The sequence below is a fragment of the Bos taurus genome, chromosome 12, assembly GCF_002263795.3.
Source record: "Bos taurus isolate L1 Dominette 01449 registration number 42190680 breed Hereford chromosome 12, ARS-UCD2.0, whole genome shotgun sequence".
NCBI classification, from domain to species: domain Eukaryota; kingdom Metazoa; phylum Chordata; class Mammalia; order Artiodactyla; family Bovidae; genus Bos; species Bos taurus.
This window is the reverse complement of record NC_037339.1, coordinates 69,854,887-69,875,441: the sequence shown is the minus strand read 5'-3', so window position 1 is coordinate 69,875,441 and position 20,555 is coordinate 69,854,887. Positions and strand designations below refer to the sequence as shown.

At 38.9% G+C, this 20,555-nt stretch overlaps 1 protein-coding gene across 1 annotated transcript in view; it reads right to left on the bottom strand.

Annotated features, from left to right (window-relative positions):
- LOC104973089 (ATP-binding cassette subfamily C member 4-like) overlaps positions 1 to 20,555 on the bottom strand; it is a 149,005-nt gene that overhangs the window by 66,241 nt on the left and 62,209 nt on the right. The window contains exon 4 of the mRNA XM_059892171.1: positions 9,149 to 9,373. Within this exon, the coding sequence (XP_059748154.1) occupies positions 9,149 to 9,373 (225 nt within the window). The remainder of the gene's footprint in view (positions 1 to 9,148; positions 9,374 to 20,555) is intronic.

Below are 20,555 nucleotides of genomic sequence, written 5' to 3'. Positions count from 1 at the left end.
AATTAGGTCTAACTGGTCTATTGTATCGTTTAAAGTTTGTGTTTCCTTGTTAATTTTCTGTTTGGTTGATCTATCCATAGGTGTGAGTGGGGTATTAAAGTCTCCCACTATTATTGTGTTATTGTTAATTTCTCCTTTCATACTTGTTAGCATTTGTCTTACATACTGTGGTGCTCCCGTGTTGGGTGCATATATATTTATAATTGTTATATCTTCTTCTTGGATTGATCCTTTGATCATTATGTAGTGACCTTCTTTGTCTCTTTTCACAGCCTTTGTTTTAAAGTCTATTTTATCTGATATGAGTATTGCTACTCCTGCTTTCTTTTGGTCCCTACTTGCATGGAAAATCTTTTTCCAGCCCTTCACTTTCAGTCTGTATGTGTCCCCTGTTTTGAGGTGGGTCTCCTGTAGACAACATATGTAGGGGTCTTGTTTTTGTATCCATTCAGCCAGTCTTTGTCTTTTGGTTGGGGCATTCAACCCATTTACGTTTAAGGTAATTACTGATAAGTATGATCCCGTTGCCATTTACTTTATTGTTTGGGGTTCGAATTTATACACCATTTTTGTGTTTCCTGTCTAGAGAATATCCTTTAGTATTTGTTGGAGAGCTGGTTTGGTGGTGCTGAATTCTCTCAGCTTTTGCTTGTCTGAGAAGCTTTTGATTTCTCCTTCATATTTGAATGAAATCCTTGCTGGGTACAATAATCTGGGCTGTAGGTTATTTTCTTTCATCATTTTAAGTATGTCTTGCCATTCCCTCCTGGCTTGAAGAGTTTCTATTGAAAGATCAGCTGTTATCCTTATGGGAATTCCCTTGTGTGTTATTTGTTGTTTTTCCCTTGCTGCTTTTAATATTTGTTCTTTGTGTTTGATCTTTGTTAATTTGATTAATATGTGTCTTGGGGTGTTTCACCTTGGGTTTATCCTGTTTGGGATTCTCTGGGTTTCTTGGACTTGGGTGATTATTTCCTTCCCCATTTTAGGGAAGTTTTCAACTATTATCTCCTCAAGTATTTTCTCATGGTCTTTCTTTTTGTCTTCTTCTTCTGGAACCCCTATGATTCGAATGTTGTAGCGTTTAATATTGTCCTGGAGGTCTCTGAGATTGTCCTCATTTCTTTTAATTCGTTTTTCTTTTATTCTCTCTGATTCATTTATTTCTACCATTCTATCTTCTAATTCACTAATCCTATCTTCTGCCTCTGTTATTCTACTCTTTGTTGCCTCCAGAGTGTTTTTAATTTCATTTATTGCATTATTCATTATATATTGACTCTTTTTTATTTCTTCTAGGTCCTTGTTAAACCTTTCTTGCATCTTCTCAATCCTTGTCTCCAGGCTATTTATCTGTGATTCCATTTTGATTTCAAGATTTTGGATCAATTTCACTATCATTATTCGGAATTCTTTATCAGGTAGATTCCCTATCTCTTCCTCTTTTGTTTGGTTTGGTGGGCATTTATCCTGTTCCTTTATCTGCTGGCTATTCCTCTGTCTCTTCATCTTGTTTAAATTGCTGAGTTTGGGGTGTCCTTTCTGTATTCTGGCAGTTTGTGGAGTTCTCTTTATTGTGGCTTTTCCTCACTGTGTGTGGGTTTGTACAGGTGGCTTGTCAAGGTTTCCTGGTTAGGGAAGCTTGTGTCGGTGTTCTGATGGGTGGAGCTGTATTTCTTCTCTTTGTTCAGTCGCGCTCCTTTCGAAGAGTTGGATTGCTTTTCTGGGTGCCTGATGTCCTCTGCCGGCATTCAGAAGTTGTTTTGTGGAATTTACTCGACGTTTAAATGCTCTTTTGATGAATTTGTGGGGGAGAAAGTGTTCTCCCCGTCCTACTCCTCCGCCATCTTGGCTCCTCCTATCTCTAATTTTCTTGAAGAGATCTCTGTCTTTTCCATTCTATTGTTTTCCTCTATTTCTTTGCACTGATCACTTAGGAAGGCTTTCTTATCTCTCTTTGCTATTCTTTGGAATTCTGCATTCAAGTGGGTATCTTTCTTTTTCTCCTTTGCCTTTCACTTCTCTTCTTTTCTCAGCTATTTGTAAGGTCTCCTCAGACAACCATTTTGCTTTTTTACATTTCTTCTTCTTGAGGATGGTTTTGATCACCGCTTCCTGTACGTTACGAACCTCCATCCATAGTTCTTCAGGCACTGTACCTATCTGATCTAATGTCTTTCATCTATTTGCCACATCTACTGCATAATTGTAAGGGATTTGATTTAGGTCATACCTGAATGGCACAGTGGTTTTCCCTACTTTCTTCAATTTAAGTCTGACTTTGGCAATAAGGAGTTCATGAACTCAGCCAGTCAGCTCCCAGTCTTGTTTTTGCTGACTGTATAGAGTTTATCCATCTTCAGTTGCAAAGAATATAATCAATCTTATTTTGGTATTGACCATCTGGTGATGTCCATGTGTAGAGTTGTCTCTTGTGTTGTTGGAAGAGGGTGTTTGCTATGACCACTGCATTCTCTTGGCAAAACACTGTTAGTCTTTGCCTTGCTTGATTTTTGTACTCCAAGGCCAAATTTGTTATTACAGGTATCTCTTGACTTCCTACTTTTGCATTCCAGTCCCCTGTAATGAAGAGGACATCTTTTGGGGGTGTTAGTTCTAGAAGTTCTTGTAGGTCTTCACAGAATCGTTCAACTTTAGCTTCTTCAGCATTACTGGTTGGGGAATAGACTTAGGTTACTGTGATATTGAATGGTTTGCTTTGGAAATGAACAGAAATCATTCTGTCATTTTTGAGACTGCACCCTATTACTGAATTTCAGACTCTTTTGTTGACTATGAGGGTTACTCCATTTCTTCTGAGGGATTCATGTTCACAGTCATAGATACAATGGTCATCGGAATTAAATTCACACATTCCAGCTCATTTTATTTCACTGATTCCTAAAATGTTGATGCTTACTCTTGCCATAACCTATTTGACTACTTTCAATTTACCATGATTCATAGACAGAACATTCCAGGTTCCTATGCAATATTGTTCTTTACAGCATCAGAATTTACTTCCATCACCACTCACATCCACAACTAGGTGTCATTTTCATTTTGGCTCAGCCTCTTCATTTCTTCTGGAGCTATTTCTCCACTCTTCTCCAGTAGCATATTGGGCACCTACTGACTTGGAGAGTTCATCTTTCAGTGTCCTGTCTTTTTGCCTTTTCATATCTTCATGGAGTCCTCAAGGCAAGAATGCTGAAGTGATTTTCCATTCCCTTCTCCAGTGGACAACATTTTGTCAGAACTCTCCACCATGACCCATTCATTTTGGGTGGCCCTATATGGCATGGCTCGTAGTTTCACTGAGTTACACAGACTGTGATTCAAGTGATCAGTTTGGTTATTTTTAAATGTAGCTTGCTCCTTGGAAGAAAAGCTATGACCAACCTAGACAGCATATCAAAAAGCAGACACATTACTTTACCAACAAAGGTCTGGGGAAACTGAACAGCTACATTTAAGAGGATAAAATTAAAGCATTCTCTAATACCATATACAAAAATATACTCAAAATGTATTAAAGACCTGAATGTAATACCAGATACTATAAAACTCCTAGAGGTAAACATAGGGAGAACACTCTTTTACATAAACCAAAGCAGTGTATTTTGGGGTTCTCTCTTAAAGTGAAGGAAATGAAAGCAAAAATAAACAAATAGAACAGAACTAAACTTAAAAACTTTTACTTGGAGAAGGAAATCATCAACAAAATGAAAAGAAAAGATACTGAATCGTAGGAAATATTTGTAAATGATATGACCTATATGGGATTAATATCCAATGTATATAAGCAATTTATATAGCACAACTTCAAAAAACAAACAACCCTATTAAAAATGGGCAGAAAGAACTAAATAGACATTTTTCCAATGAGGAAGTGTGAATCAAAACCACAATGATATATCACCTCACACCTGTCAGAATGACTTTCATCAAAAAGGACATAAATAACAAATGCTGGTAAGGATGTGGAGGAGAGGTTACACTCATACACTATTGGTGAAAATGTAAATTGGACAGCCACTATGAAGAACTGTATGAAGGCTTGTCAAAGAACTAAAACAGATCTACCACATGACCCAACAATTCAGCTTCCTGTGATATATCCAAAAAACCAAAAACACTACTTCAAAAAAGATACATGTACCACAATGTTCATATAAGCATTATTTACAATTGTTAGGATATGCAAGCAACCTAAGTATCCATCCACACACGTTTTTTCGGGGGTGGGGGAAAATCATTGCAGATGGTAACTGCAGCAATGAAACTAAGACACATGCTCCTTGGAAGAAAGGATATGGCCAACCTAGACAGCATATTAAAAAGCAGAGACATTACTTTGCTGACAAAGGTCCTTCTAGTCAAGGTTATGGTTTTTCCAGTAGTCATGTATGGATGTGAGAGTTGTACTATAAAGAAAGCTGAGCACCAAAGAACTGATGCTTTTAAACTGTGGTGTTGGATAAGACTCTTGAGAGTCCCTTGCATGGCAAGGAGATCAAACCAGTCAATCTCAAAGAAAATCAATCCTAAATATTCATTAGAAAGACTAATGCTGAAGCTCAAACTCCAATACTTTGGCCACCTGATGCCAAGAACTGACTCGTTGGAAAAGACCCTGATGCTGGGAAAGATGGAAGGTGGGAGGAGAAGGGGATGACAGAGGACGAGATGGTTGTATGACATCACCGACTTGATGGACATGAGCTTGAGCAAGGTTCAGGAGTCGGTAATAGACACAGAAGCCTGCTGTGCTGCCATCCATGACGTCACAGAGTCAGACATGACTGAGTGACTAAACTGAATGGAACTGATGCTAAAGGAAACAAGTCAGAGAGAGAGAGATAAATACTGTATGGTATTGCTTATAAGTGGAGCCTAAAAATATAAGAAACTGGTGAATAAAACAAAAGAGATAGGCTCACAGATACAGAGAACAAACTAGTGGTTACCAGTGAAGTGGGGGAGCCATATAGTGATGGGGGAGTGGGAGGTACAAACTATTGGGTGTAAGGTAGCCTACAACGATATATAGTACAACACAGGGAATGCAGCCAATATCTTATAATAACTGTAAATGGAGTGTAATCTTTAAATATTATGTAAAATTTTCTAAAAAATTGAAAAAGAAACAATTCCTTAAGGCTAATCAAGTAGGCAAATTAATGCCTTTGGCAAATGTTTACTTTCATGTAAGTAACATGCCCCCCTGGAGACGGGCATGGCAACCCATTCCAGTATTCTTGCCTGGAGAATTACATGGACAGAGGAGCCTGACAGGTTACAGCCCATGGAGTCACAAAGAGTTGGACATGACTGAGCAACTAAGACTGTCACTTTCACTTTCAAGCAGCATGCCAGGAAGGGTCCAATTTCTCAAAGGCAACATTCCAAAACACTAGTGGGAAGAGGAAGAAAACCAGGTGGACAATGGCTTACATGTGCATCAAAGAGTAAATTTTGAGTGAAACATCACCTCACAGCTAGTATAAGATTTTCATACTGCACTTCTGGTGAAATTTCCTATTTATTTAGTTAGTTAGTTATGGGAGTTAAACATTATCTGCAAAGATAAACTTCTAGATAATTTGTAGGGAAACCTGAGTATTCATCTTCTAAATGGTAGAAGGTGCAACAGAATAACAAACATAATGATGGAGGACAAGGAAGACGCTTGACTGGAATGTATGGGCATCGTTGCATTTCCACATAACCTAGGAACAAATTAGCTTACGTTCTACAGTCTATGTGGAGAAGGCAATGGCAACCCACTCCAGTACTCTTGCCTGGAAAGTCCTATGGACAGAGGAGCCTGGTAGGCTACAGTCCATGGGGTCATGAAGAGTTGGACACAACTGAGCGACTTCACTTTCACTTTTCACTTTCATGCACTGGAGAAGGAAATGGCAATCCACTCCAGTATTCTTGCCTGAAGAATCCCAGGGACAGAGGAGCCTGGTGGGCTGACGTCTATGGGGTCACAGAGAGTCGGACACATCTGATGTGACTTAGCAGCAGCAGCTACAGTCTATGACTGACAGTGACATGCCAGGGCCCCCAGTTTCACATTTGTTGCTGTTCTTCATTTGCTCAGTCATGTCCGACTCTATGCAACCCCATGGACTGCAGCACACCAGGCTCTCCTGTCAATCAACAATTCCCAGAGTTGTTCATACTCATGTCCATCGAGTTGGTGATGCTATCCAACCATCTTATCTTCTGTCATCCTCTTCTCCTGCCCTCAGTCTTTGCCAGCAACAGGGTCTTTTCCAATAAGTCAGCTCTTCACATCAGGTAGCCAAAGTGTTGGAGTTTCAGCTTTAGCATCAGTCCTTCCAATGAATATTAAGGATTGATTTCCTTTAGGATTGACTGGTTTGATCTCCTTGCAGTCTAAGGGACTCTCAAGAGTCTTCTCCAACACCACAGTTCAAAAGCATCAATTCTTTGGTGCTCAGCTTTCTTTATGGTCCAACTCTCATATGTCTACATGCCTACTGGGAAAAAACATAGCTTTGACTAGACAGACCTTTGTTGGTAAAGTAATGTCTCTGCTTTTTAATATGCTGTCTAGGTTGGTCATAGCTTTTCTTCCAAGGAGCAAGCGTCTTTTAATTTCAAGTATGTAGTCACCATCTTTGGTGATTTTGGAGCCCCCCAAAAAATAAAGTCTGTCACTGTTTCCATGGTTTCCCCATCTATTTGCCATGACACGATGGGAGTGGATGTCATGGTCTTTGTTTTTTGAATGCTGAGTTTTAAGCTAGCTTTTTAACTCCCCTCTTTCACTTTCATCAAGAGTCTCTTTAGTTTCTCTTTGCTTTCTGCCATAAGGGTGGTGTCATCTACATATTTGAGGTTATTGATATTTCTCCCAGCAGTCTTGATTTCAGCTTGTGCTTCATTCAGCCTGGAATTTTGCATGATGCACTCTGAATAGAAGTTAAATAACAAGGGTGACAATATACAGTCTTGACGTACTCCTTTCCCAATTTGGAACCAGTCCATTGTTCCATGTCTAGTTCTAACTGTTGCTTCTTGACCTGCATACAGGTTTCTCAGGAGGCAGGTATGGTGTTCTGGTATTCCCATTACTTTAAGAATTTTCCAGAGTTTGTTGTGATCCACAAAGTAAATGGCTTTAGTGTAGTCAATGAAGCAGAACTAGATGTTTTCTGGAATTCTCTTGCTTTTTCTATGATCCAACGGATGTTTGGGATTTGATGTCTGGTTCCTCTGCCTTTTCTAAATCTAGCTTGAAAATCTGGAAGCTTTTGGTTCATGTACTGTTGAAGCCTAGGTTAGAGAGTTTTGAGCATTACTTTGCAAGCATGTGAAATGAGTACAATTGTGTGGTAGTTTGAACATTATTTGGCATTGCCTTTCTTTGGGATTGGTATGAAAACTGACCTTTTCCAGTGCTGTGGCCACTGCTGAGTTTTCCAAATTTACTGGCATACAGAGTGCAGCATTTTAGCAGCACCATCTTTTAGGATTTAAAACAGCTCAGCTGAAAAAACGTGGTCCACTGGAGAAGGGAATGCAAACCACTTCAGCATTCTTGCCTTGAGAATCCCATGAACAGTATGAAAAGGCAAAAATATTTGACACTAAAAGATGAACTCCCCAGGTCAGTAGATGCCCAACGTACTACTGGAGAAGAGCAAAGAAATAGCTCCAGAAGGAATGAAGAAGCTGAGCCAAAGTGAAAACAACGCCCCTTTGTGGATGTGTCTGGTGGTGAAAGGAAAATCTAATGCTGTAAAAAGCAATATTGCATAAGAACCTGGAATGTTAGGTCCATGAATCGGGTTCACATAGCCCAAAGATTAACAAGACTCTGCTCAAAAAAGGATGAGGAAAGATATCTTTAATTTGCTGAGAAAAGTATTCCTAAAAAATAGAAGCTCTAGATAAGTAGCAACCAAGTAAAAGAAGTGCTTGTTTTCATTTAAATTGCTTGGTTTTATCTTTCAATGAGGATTTTATTTTTAATGAAATATATATATATTAATGTACACAACAAGATGTTTGACATAAATGTACACTGGAAAATGATTACTGTAGTTAAAACAGTTAACATATCCATTGCCTCATGTAGTTATCTTTTTGTGTGTGCAGTGAAAACACTTATAATCTACTCTCTCAGAAAATTGAAGTATACAACATGGTTAAATCAGGATTTTTTAAAAATCAAAGTGCCCAAGACAAAGAGATATCTAAGATCTCGTTTTAAAAGAGCTCTCCAGCACATGACATCTGTGGCAGTTCATTTGTAAAGACATCTGAAATACTTAACTCCTTTTATACTGGATAAGACTAAAGTAAAATATAGAATAACTTTATAGCATTTCTCAGTACAAAAACACTAGAAACATCAAACCAGATTTTATTAAAGCTGCTATAATGCATACTAAACAAATCCCAAATATTGTATTAATAACTTCAATGAATAGCTACATAAATACCCTCTAAAATTGCTAAAAACAAATTAAAATTTCAAGTTTTCTCCCAAACACTCAACCACTTTCTTTATTATCAAAAACAATCATAACTACAGAATATCATGAGTGAGTCTAATTTGGCACAGATTTCACTTATATTTTTATTTAGTAAGCACAATTATATTAAATGTGACCAGATGCATCATTTAAAATATAATCATTTATTTTATTAAATACATATTTTTCTCCTAAATTTAATGTTATAGATCCAATCACTGAACTCACTTTTAAACATGACTTTGATGTAAATGAAGGTTTAAATGAAAAACAACAAAATTTCCATGAATACCACAATAAGATTTAGGAAAGAAAACATTGAAAATCAGTTTGATAATTTTGATACCTAATTTTTAATTAGATTTCAACATAAGTTTAGTGGGTATTATGCACCAGCCTATGCATACAAGTTATCAAAGGCAGCCCTCGTCTGATCGCCAAACAAATCTTTTCATTATATATTGGTAAAGGTTTCTCAAACAACAACAAATTGGCTTGAAACAAATATCGAGCATCTCTGGTAAGAAGTAAATGACACAGTGACAAAATTTTTAATCTACAGAGAACCTTCCCAAAATGCTTCTGATTCTTCAGAGGAGGTACAAACTTTTGTACCAAATGACACTTACCTTGCGGTAAATCATATGGCACATGGCTACTCTTAATCTCATTCCTATACGTTGAATGTAATAGAAGAAAAAGTGGTGCAGAATTTCCCAAATGACAATGCAGACATTCAGTACAGCAGTGTAGCCATAGGCTTTGAACAAAGCCCCAGAATCAGAGGGATCATAGTTTTGAAAGTAAGTAAGTAAATCCTCAAAATATGTCAGTAATAGTACTCTGAAGATTTCCTGAAAGGAAAGGAAAAGAAACCTTAATTAGAAATACAAGCCATACCAGTTTTTCTTATCTCAAGTTTCACTTTTTTTTAATTTAACTTTTGTTGTGGTTCAGTTGCTAAGTCATGTCCAATTCTTTGTGACCCCATGGACTGAAGCATGTCAGGCTTCCCTGTCTGTCACTATGTCTTGGAGTTTGCTCAAACTCATGTCCATTGAGGCAGTGATGCCATTTAGCTAATCTCAGCCTCTGTCACCCCCTTCTCCTTGCGCCCTCAATCTTTCCCAGCATCAAGGTCTTTTCCAGTGAGTTGGCTCTTTGCATCAGGTGGCCAAAGGATTGGAGCTTCAGCTTCAGCATCAGTCCTTCCAATAAATATTCAGTACTGATTTCCTTTAGGATTGACTGCTTTGATCTCCTTGAAGTCAAAGGGACTCTTTAGAATCTTCTTCAGAACCAGTTTGAAAGCATTAATTCTTCAGTGCTCAACCTTCTTTATGGTCCAACTCTCACATCTGTACATGACTACTGGGAAAGCCAAAGCTTTGATTATGTGGACATTTATTTACACAGTAAAATACAGTTGATTTATAATGCGATGTTAGTTTCAGGTGTACAGCAAAGTGATTCAGTTATACATATATCTATTATTTTTCAGATTCTTTTCCCATATAGGTTATCACAGATTATTGAGTAGAGTTCCCTGTGCTACACAGTGTTGTCTGCTCAATGTCTGATGCTTTGCAACCTTATGGACTGTAGCCTGCCAGGCTCCTCTGTCCATGGGATTTTCCAGGCAAGAATACTGGAGCAGGTTGCCATTTCCCCCTCTAGGGGATCTCCTGATCCAGGAATCAAAACCACATCTCCTGCATTAGCAGGTGGATACTTCACCACTAAACCACGTGGGAAGCCCCATGCTATACAGTAGGTCCTTGTTAATTATTAATATATATTTCATATATAGTAGTGAGTATATGTTCACCTCGAAGTCCTAATTTATTCCTCCTCCTGCCTTTCCCCTTTGAAAACCAAAAGTTTATTTTTGAAGTCTGTTTGGAACAACGTTCATTTGTATCATTCCACATATAACCAATACCATATGATATTTGTCCTTCTCTATCTGACTTACTTCATTCAGTATTATAATCTCTAAGCCCAATGTGGTTGCAAATGGTATTATTTAATTCTTTTTTGTGACTGAGTAATATTTCATTGTATATACATATCACATCTTCTTTATCCATTTCTCTGTCAATAGACTTTTATATTGCTTCTAGACTATTGTAAGTAGTGATGCAATGAACACTGAGATGCATTTGTCTTTTCAAATTATGGTTTTCTCCAGATACATGCCCAGTAGAGGGATTGCTGGATCATGTGGTAGTTCTCTTTTTAGTTTTTTGGAGGAACCTCCATACTGTATAATTTACATTCTCACCAACAGTGTAGGAGGTTTCCTTTCTCTCCACATCTTCTCCACCATTTATTATTTGCAGACTTTTTCATGATGGTTATTCTGACTGGTGTCAGGTGACAACTCATAGTAGTTTGATTTGCATTTCTCTAATAATTAACAATGTTAAGCATCTTTTCATGTGCTTTTTGGCTATCTGTATGTTTTCTTTTGAGAAATGTCTATTTAGACCTTTGCCATTTTTTTTTTGATTTGGTTTTTTTATATATTGAGCTGCATGAGCTGTTATATATTTTGGAGATTGACCCCTTGCCAATCACTTCATTTGCAAATATTTTCTTCCATTCTGTGGGTTGTCTTTTCATAAAAGGAGAAACCAACATTAGCACAAGAATACTGGGGGACTTTAACACTCCACTTACATCAATGGACAGATCATACAGACAGAACAATCAATAAGGAAACAGAGGCCTTAAATGACACATTAGACCATATGGACACAATTGATATTTATATGACATTCTATCTGAATGCAGCAGAATACACATTCTCCTCAAGGGCACATGGAACATTGTCAAAGATAGCTAACATGCTGGGCCACAAAGCAGCCCTCAGTTAATCATATGAAATTATATCAAGCACCTTATCCAACCACAACATTATGGATTACAAATCAACTACAAGGGAAAAAACTGTTTAAAAAAAAAAAAAAAAAACAGATATGTAAGCTAAATAATATCTTTACTAAGCAACCAATGCATCACTGAAGTAATCAAAGAGGAAATCAAAAAATACCTAGAGACAAATGAAAACACAATGATCTTAAACCAATGGGATGCAGCAAAAGCAGTTCTAAGAGGGAAGTTTATACTAATACAATCTTATCTCAGGAAACAAGAAAAATCTCAAATAAACAACCTAACCTTACAACTCAAGCAACTAGAGAAAGAAGTATAAAACAAATTCAAAGTTAGGAGAAGGGAAAAAATGATAAATATCAGAGCAGAAATTAATTAAATAGAGACAAAGAAAACAATAGAAAAGATCAATGAAACTAAAAGCTGATTCATCAAAAATATAAGCAAAATTGAAAAGCCTTTAACCAGACTTATCAAGAAAAAAAGGAAAAGGGCTCAAATCAACAGTTAGAAATGAAAAAAGAAAAGTTACAATGGACACTAAAGAAATACAAAGAAATATGAGAGACTACTACAAGCAAATATATGCCAATAAAGTGGACAACTTGGAAGAAATGGACAAGTGTTTAGAAAAGTAAAACCTTCCAAGACTGAAGTTTGAACCAGGAAGAAATAGAAAATATGAACAGACTAATTATAAGTACTGCATTGAAACTGTGAGTAAAAACCTCCCAAAAAACAAAAGACCAGGACCTGATGGCTTCACAGACAAAGATACCACAAAAAAAAAGAAAGAAAGAAAGAAAATTACAAGCCAATCTCACTGATGAACATAGAAACAAAAATTCTCAACAAAATACTAGCAAATCAAATCCAACAACACATTAAAAAGATCACACACCGTGATCAAGTGGGATTTATCTCAGGGATGCAAGGACTCTTCAGTATATACAAATCAATCAATATGATATATTATATTAAAAAATTGAAGAATAAAAGCCATATAATCATCTCAGTAGATGCAGAAAAAGCTTTCAACAAAATTCAACACCCATAGAAACTCTGCAGAAAGTGGGCATAGAGGGAACCTACCTAAACAAAATAAAGGCCATATACCACGAACCCACAGCTAACATACTCAGTGGTGAAAAGCTGAAAGTATTTCCTCTAAGACCAGGAACAAAAAAAGGATGTCCATTCTTGCCACTCTTATTTAACATAGTTTCTAAAGTCCTAGCCACAGTAATCAGAGAAGAAAAAGAAATAAAGGAATCCAAATTGGAAAAGAAGTAAAATTTTCACTGTTTGCAAATGGCATGATACTATACATATAAATTTCTAAAGCCACTACCAGAAAACTACTAAAGCTCATTAATGAATTCAGTAAGCTTTCAAGAAATAAAACAAATACCCATAAATCTCCTGCATTTCTATACACAAACCAGCTTCACCTTTATTATTAGCATATTAAAATGGCATTTTCACAAAATGCTACACTCATGGCTAACCAAAAGAAAAATATACAGATCCACTCTCTTCTATAAGACAAGCAGACAATAGCTTTAAACTTAAGCCAAATTTTTTCAAGGTAATAAATCCTTGGTACATTGTGTTTGGTACACTGTGGATGCTCAATAAATATTATATCCAGTGTTTTAGAACACATTTAGTAAAACACCAAGTGAGTCTTTGCCTAAGACGAATGAGGAAAAGGTGACAAAAGAAGAATAAGAAATTCATTTCCATATGAACAAGCCCTGCTGGTAGCCTGCCCCTGTCCCGTGTAATCTCAATGTCCCAGCCCGACAAAACGTCAAGAAGGCTCATGTAGGCAAGACACACTCCTGCTATCATCTTCTGCTTTAAGAGCCTTTATGAACTGACACATTGGCACAAACACAGATCCAATCTTTCCCAGCCAGAATTCCACATGTCCACAGATCAAGATATCAGACTTTAGCTTTTGTTGGAGTATCACAAATAAACCAGGCTTGGGAGGCTCCCAGACTTTCAGCTCCAGGTGGCACTGCATCGATATATCTCTAGACCTTAGAAGCTGGGATGTTCCTTGGAGTTAAAAATTAAACACAAGAGAAGACAAGCTAAAAATAAAATATCCATGGTTCTCCATCAGCCACACACTGCAGGTTTTGGTTTGGAAGAAATGATTTCTTCCCCAGAGCAAAAAAATTAAAATACTAAACCAATCAGTTGGGAGGCATTAGGGCTTAACTCCTGAGTAAGTAAGACTTACAGAAAGCAATTGTCTTTCCCCAAAGAAATAGCAACACTTGCCCACCCTGCCAAATAGCCACTCCACCAAACATCCTACTACTTCCTCCCTGTAATCACCCCTTGAGAAAGTGCCCTTTTTCCCCAGCAAGGAAAACCAAACTCTCAACACGAATTCAAGTCACAAAAAGTAAACACTTAGGCCCTCAACATCATTTCCTTCACAGACTTGTCAAAAGACAGAATGCCAAAAGTTTGGAAATCTTTCTGGAACTCCATTTTGAGATAAATCTTTCCTTTTAAGCAATCTCTTTACTAACACAGACAAGGTAAACAACTGACAGGCTGCTTTGATAGTTCTCTTCTGTTTATCTGAAGTTGAGGAACCCATACACAAGAGAAAGGGAAAGTAGAATCCAAAATACCAAACATAAGACAAAACTAACAAGCATTTTCTGCTCAGCCAACTAGTACCCAATCAGGATATTTACAGAAAGTGATCCTCGTTCCTCAGATGGGTGTGACATTGAACCCCAACACTCCTGTTTTGTTGCACACACATGTTCACACCCTGAATCAACTGCTTTGTCTTCCAAGAGGTCACATAAATCTTCATCTACTATAGAAAAGTAGGGCTTCCCCAAAGGCTCGGCATTAAAGAATTTGCATGCAATGAAGGAGATGCAGCAGGAGCTGCAGGTTCGATCCCTGGGTCAGGAAGATCCCCTGGAGAAGGAAATGGCAACCCACTCCAGTATTCTTGCCTAGAGAATCCCATGGACAGTGGAGCCTGGCAGGCTACAATCCATGGGGTTGCAAGAGTCGGACATGATTTAGCAACTAAACATCAACAATAGAGAAGTAAGGGAATAATGCTTAGTTAAATATGAGTAATATGATCAAATCAGAGCAAGATGCTCAGTTCTCAAAAGCACAAAGGCTCACTATTACCTTTCCAGCATGCTTCATCATTCATTCCAAGGAACATGAAGAGCTTAAAATAGCCCCTCATACAATATATGGTAAAACAGACTTTTTTATAGAGTTTACTGAGGTGGAACAGGAGGCTTGCACAGAGAAGCAAGAATGCCAAACTGTACACATGCACAGTTCCAGCCCAGGTATGGCCAATGACAGCCCAGTGCTGCAGTCTGCAAACCTGGGGCTGTCCACCAGAAGCCCAGCAACTAACACCTGCCTTCCCAAACTGTCCTGAAACTTATGATTGTCTCTGGGAATCACCGTTGCCTGTTACTTAGCTCTTTGATTGAGCCTAACATTGGTGTAATTATAAAAGAAAGTAAGAGCAATATCACCCACTAAAGAGCATACCAACAGATGCAATAAATTCAGCCCAAAAAAAAAAGTGCAAATAAAGGTACATCATTACTGCTTAAGTGTCAGGATTTTTATACTAAAAGATATCATTTAATAACCCAGTTGAAAAAACAATCTCATTAAGGAATAATGCCAGTTCGTGGCCCATAGCTTCAATTCCTCTGTCTATTCTTGATCCTGAACCTCAACTAGTAAGAAATACAACAGCTAAGAAAATATTTACTATCAAACCTGAAACTAACCAAATTAAAATTTTCTGGATAAGTAGGAAGAAGGAAAAACATTACCCATAAATCCTTCACTTTTGACACCAATCTATGATCCAATGAAAATTCTTCCCACAAGCCAACTGAAAATAGTTTTATTCCTTCACAAGTATTCTTCACAATTGTAAAACCATACAAGGTTTTTTAAAGAGCCCAACTTAATTCCACAATGCTCATCATTCAAAGTTCTCTGAGAGTCTCAGAGTCTCTGAGGCAGACATTTCTTGATGGAGTCCTTCGTATTCAGACTCCTAAAAGCATCATCTGTTTGACCCCATGTCTTGGTTCAGGGGAACTTCTTACACGTTTGATGCTAGAACTTCCTCAGTGGGTATAATGCCTCCTCCATGTTTCCCCATGAAACATTTCTTGCCCAATTCCATGATCTTTGATTTATGAGGGGAAAAAAAGAAAACACAGGATATAGAAATAAATAATCAGGCAAAGAAAGACTGCTTGAGTCAAACATAGGCAGAAAAGAGTGAATTTGTGGGGAAAATGAATAGGCAGTTAATCTTTAGAAATGGGGAACAGGTGACAAGAGTAGAGTGTAGAAAGATCCAGAACTAAGGATGAAAAGCAGTGAATCTGGCGAAACCATAACCATCAGGATCCTAGATATACCTTCACTCCTTTTTTACACAGTGGTCTTCATCCTGACTGCACCTTAGCATCACCTAGGGGAGCAATGTAGTTAAGAGTACTCAAAGGACTGAGGCCCGCCTCCAGAATCTGGTTTAGGTTCAACTGGCTAGGGATGGATCCTGAAGTTCCCTCTACATAGACAATTCTGGGTACAGGAAGTAATCTCATGTAAGTATCTGCTATCCTCCTCTTCTACAATGTCATGGCATTTGAGCCTGGAAAAGCTACAGACCTACTGTAAGGGACTTACACGTACCACAAAGGCTGACTGGGTTGGTAGGTGGGTTGATTGGTTGGTTGATTGATTGGCTGTGCCTGGTCTTCATTACTGCAAACAAGCTTTCTCTAGTTGCAGCAAGCAGGGGCTACTCTGTAGTTACAGGGCCCAGGCTTCTCATTGTGGTGGCTTCTCGTGTTGCCTAGCATGGGTTCTTTGCACGTGGGTTTCCTTAGTTGTGGCTCCCAACCTCTAGAGCACAGGCTCAGTAGTTGTGGTGCAGTGGGGTTTAGTTACCTTGTAGCATGTGGAATCTTTCCAGACCAGGGATAGAACCAGTGCCCCCTGCATTGGCAGGCTGATTCCTAACTACTGGAATGCCAGGGATGTCTACCACAAAGGATTTTAATCAGAATTCAATGTGACATATCATGCCTCCAAGAAAAATCTTTACGACCCCAAGTCCTGAGGTTCCAATAATGAAATTAAGACCTTTCTGCACAGTCGGAAAAATTGAGTGTTCAGAAAACACTACATTCACAAAATGAAAAGATGAATCCAAATGGGTTTGTTAAGTTGCCTCTAAAAGGAGAAGGAATTAGAATGGAAAAAGGATATCAACGTTTTAAAAAAAAGTAGCTTCTTCTGGTGATTTAATTCTGGAAGCATGAAAACATTATACAGAATGATAATTATAAAACAACTAATTTTAAAGCAATTCCTATAATCTCAGAGTAAAATGAAACAAAAGTAACTAAATATATACTCATCCAATTGGTTGGCAGAGCCATATAAAAAAGAACTATTCCAAAAAGGTTTTTTTAAAAAAAAATTTTTTTTGAAAATGTACCCTCTGTGTGATATATCTACTTAAAAAGAATATGAACTGCAAAAAATTCTAAAACTGGTTTTGAGAAGTCACATTATGGGTGATAGTGTTCATATCATAAGGTAGTCATGTATGGATGTGAGAGTTGGATTATAAAGAAAGCTGAGCACAGAAGAATTGATGCTTTTGAACTATGGTGCTGGAGAAGACTGTTGAGAGTTCCTTGGACTGCAAGGAGATCCAACCAGTCCATCCTAAAGGAGATCAGTCCTGGGTGTTCATTGGAAGGACTAATGTTGAAGCTGAAACTCCAATATTTTTGCCACCTGATGCGAAGAGCTGACTCATTTGAAAAGACCCTGATGCTGGGAAAGATTGAGGTCAGGAGGAGAAGGGGACGACAGAGGATGAGATGGTTGGATGGCATCACCGACTCAATGGACATGGGTTTTGGTGGACTCTGGGAGTTGGTGATGGACAGGGCCTGCCTGGCGTGCTGCAGTTTATGGGGTCGCAAAGAGTTGGACACGACTGAGTGACTGAACTGAACTGAATCATTGAAACCTGGGATTAGATATGGGACAACAGAGAATAGATGACAGGAAAAAAGAGATATATTATAGATATAAGAGAAAGAAGATGAAGAAAAAACACTAATGTCCTGAATCTGATTTGAATTGGAAATACTCATATAGATTCACGATTTGTTTCCCTTAAAAAAAAAATGTATGCTACAGTTTCCCTGGTGGTCTGCTGCTGCTGCTAAGTCACTTCAGTTGTGTCCGACTCTGTGCAACCCCATAGATGGCAACCCACCAGGCTCCACCGTCCCTGAGATTCTCCAGGCAAGAACACTGGAGTGGGTTGCCATTTCCTTCTCCAATGCATGAAAGTGAAAAGTGAAAGTGAAGTCACTCAGTCGTGTCCGACTCTTACTGACCCCAGGGACTGCAGCCTACCAGGCTCCTCTGCCCATGGGATTTTCCCAGGCAAGAGTACTGGAGTGGGGTGCCATTGCCTTCTCCATCCCTGGTGGTCTAGTGGTTAGGAATTCACCTACCAAATGCAGGGGACTCTGGTTCTATTTCTGACCCAGGAAGATTCCACATGCCAGAGTGTAACTAAGCCCATGTGCCACAACTACTGAAGCCTGAGTGCCCTAGAGCCTGTACTCTGCAACAAGAGAAGCCACCACAGTAAGAAGCCCACACACCACAACTAGAGAGTAGCCCCCATTCGCAGCAACTAGAGAAAAGCCCACACAGCAACAAAGACCCAGCACAACCAAAAATAAAAATAAACCAAATTAAAAAAAAACTGTTAAATGTATTCTCTCTTTGTCCAATCAAAAAACTGAGAAGCAATAACCAACTAAGCAGCAAGGAGCAACTCTAGTGCTCAGACTATAAACTTTAGATACCATTTCCCACCAAAAGGAGCCAGAGTTGCTTGAAGAAATGCTGATACCAGGCCTGGGGGAAAAGCTGTACAAGATGAACTAGAAATAACTTGTCACACCAGAAAGCAGAAAAGGCTAGCTAAGCCTACTAGCATATGTACAAAAGACTTAGGACGCAACCTGGATAGATGCCCACTGGCCAAAGATGGCCAAACATTGGCATAAGCATAACGACTGTAATCATCATAACAACTGAAGCACATCAGAAATGCTTAAATACTCTGGGGCTTCACAAAACAAACAAAATACATAACAACAACAACAAAATTCATTAGTCCCAGAGGAGAAGCAACTCACTATTTTGAAAACTAGTTTTTAATATGTAAAAACAGGCAGTTCAAGATGGCAGAATAGAAGGACATGCACTCATCTCCCCCTGCAAGAACACCAAAATTGCAACTAACTGCTGAAAAACTATTGACAGGAGGATGCTGGAACATACAAAAAAAAAAAAGATACCCCACATCCAAAGACAAAGAAGAAGACACCACAAGACAGTGGGAGGGGCACAATCACAATGAAATCAAATCCCATACCCATTGGGTAGGTGACCCACAAGCTGGAGAAGAATAAAGCCAAAGAAGTTCTCCCACTGTTGTGAAGGTTCTGAATCCCATGTCAGGCTTCCAAGCCCGGAGATCTGACAAAGGAACTGGGACTCTCCAGAGAATCTGACCTAAAGGCCAGTGGAATTTGATTATAGGACTTCCACAAGACTGAGGGAAACAGAGACTTCAATCATAGAGGACACAAACAAAATCTCATGCACACCAAGACCCAAATGAAAGGTGCCAGGAACCAGCATGGGAGTTCCCACCCATGATAAGGTCATGTGGGAGAGACCTGACGGGCAAGGTGAGTCAGGACTCGAGAGATCCTCTGGACCTGCCTGAGCGTCTACCCCGTAACCAAAATCTGTCTGTTTTACTACTTTATGACTGTCACTCTGACATTAACAGGGGAGCTATCCCCAATCACCTTTCTCTGAAGAAAATCAACTTAAAGCTCTAGTTAATAAGTCTCCTGAGTATAATAGGTGTGTTCCAATCCAAACCCCTTAGATAGCTTTCTAACTTGCCTGACAGGTATCCGGACTCTTACAGCTACGCATGTGATTGTTTACAGCCTCCCAACCATGAGAGGTATGGGAAGCTTAAGATAGTCTAACAATGCAGAGCTTCTCGGGGAGTTAAAATTGTTGGAATAGAACTAGTAGAGGATTTCTTTGTTGAGCTAATGCTTGCTGCCAAGTTTCCATATCCCTTACCTACTGTGTCCCTGGGAGTGTATTGATTAATAGTTGGTATATAGATATGTAAGTAGTAGCTTTAATGTTTGTAACCTTGGACCCTTGAGCTAATTCTTTTCTTGTTATAGCCCACCACACCTTTGCCCTATAGGAATGCAACTTTATCCAGTGCTTTCCGAGGGTGGCGCCTGACTTTAGAATAATCAGCTTTAGAGAAAATAAGTTTTCTGATTGACTAACCATTATCAGAAGAAACGGTCATAAAATGTTAATAGGCCTCCTGTCTGGAAGATGATATAAATCACCTAAAGCCTTTGCATATGATAAGTTTGCAGAAAGAAAGCCTGGCTTCGATAAGGACTGCTGACCTTGCATGACTCTACACCCCCTATTATCCTCTATGCACAACTTAAGGTATAAAAACTACTTTGGAGAATAAAGTTGCAGGCCTTGCTCACATAAGCTTGGTCTCCCCATATCGTTCTTGCTTCCTTTTCTCTCCTTTTCTTCTCTGTTCTTCCTTCAGGATAACTGATTGAAGCGCGGGGGCTCTCTGAGACCACTTACTTGCCTGGGCTTCTAAGACCCACTGGAGAAGGTGCCTAAGGCGGGGTACCTTCAGCTATTCAAGAGGGTGCCTGCAGCCTCCATGCTCAGAGCAAGTTTGGTGTCACGAACTTTATTAGTTTCCCACGTAAACCAGTCAGGTCAAGCCTCTTTCTCTCCCCTTTTATCTATCCTTTGTCACCAACGCCGTCCTACCAAGGGAATCCCTGGATCCAACTGGGGCTGGACCCCAGTAGAAAGGAACAGGGACCCCACAAGATACTGAACCAGAACTACCTGCTAGTGTTGGAAGGTCTCCTGTGAAGGCATGGGTTGGCAGGGGCTCACCACAGAGTC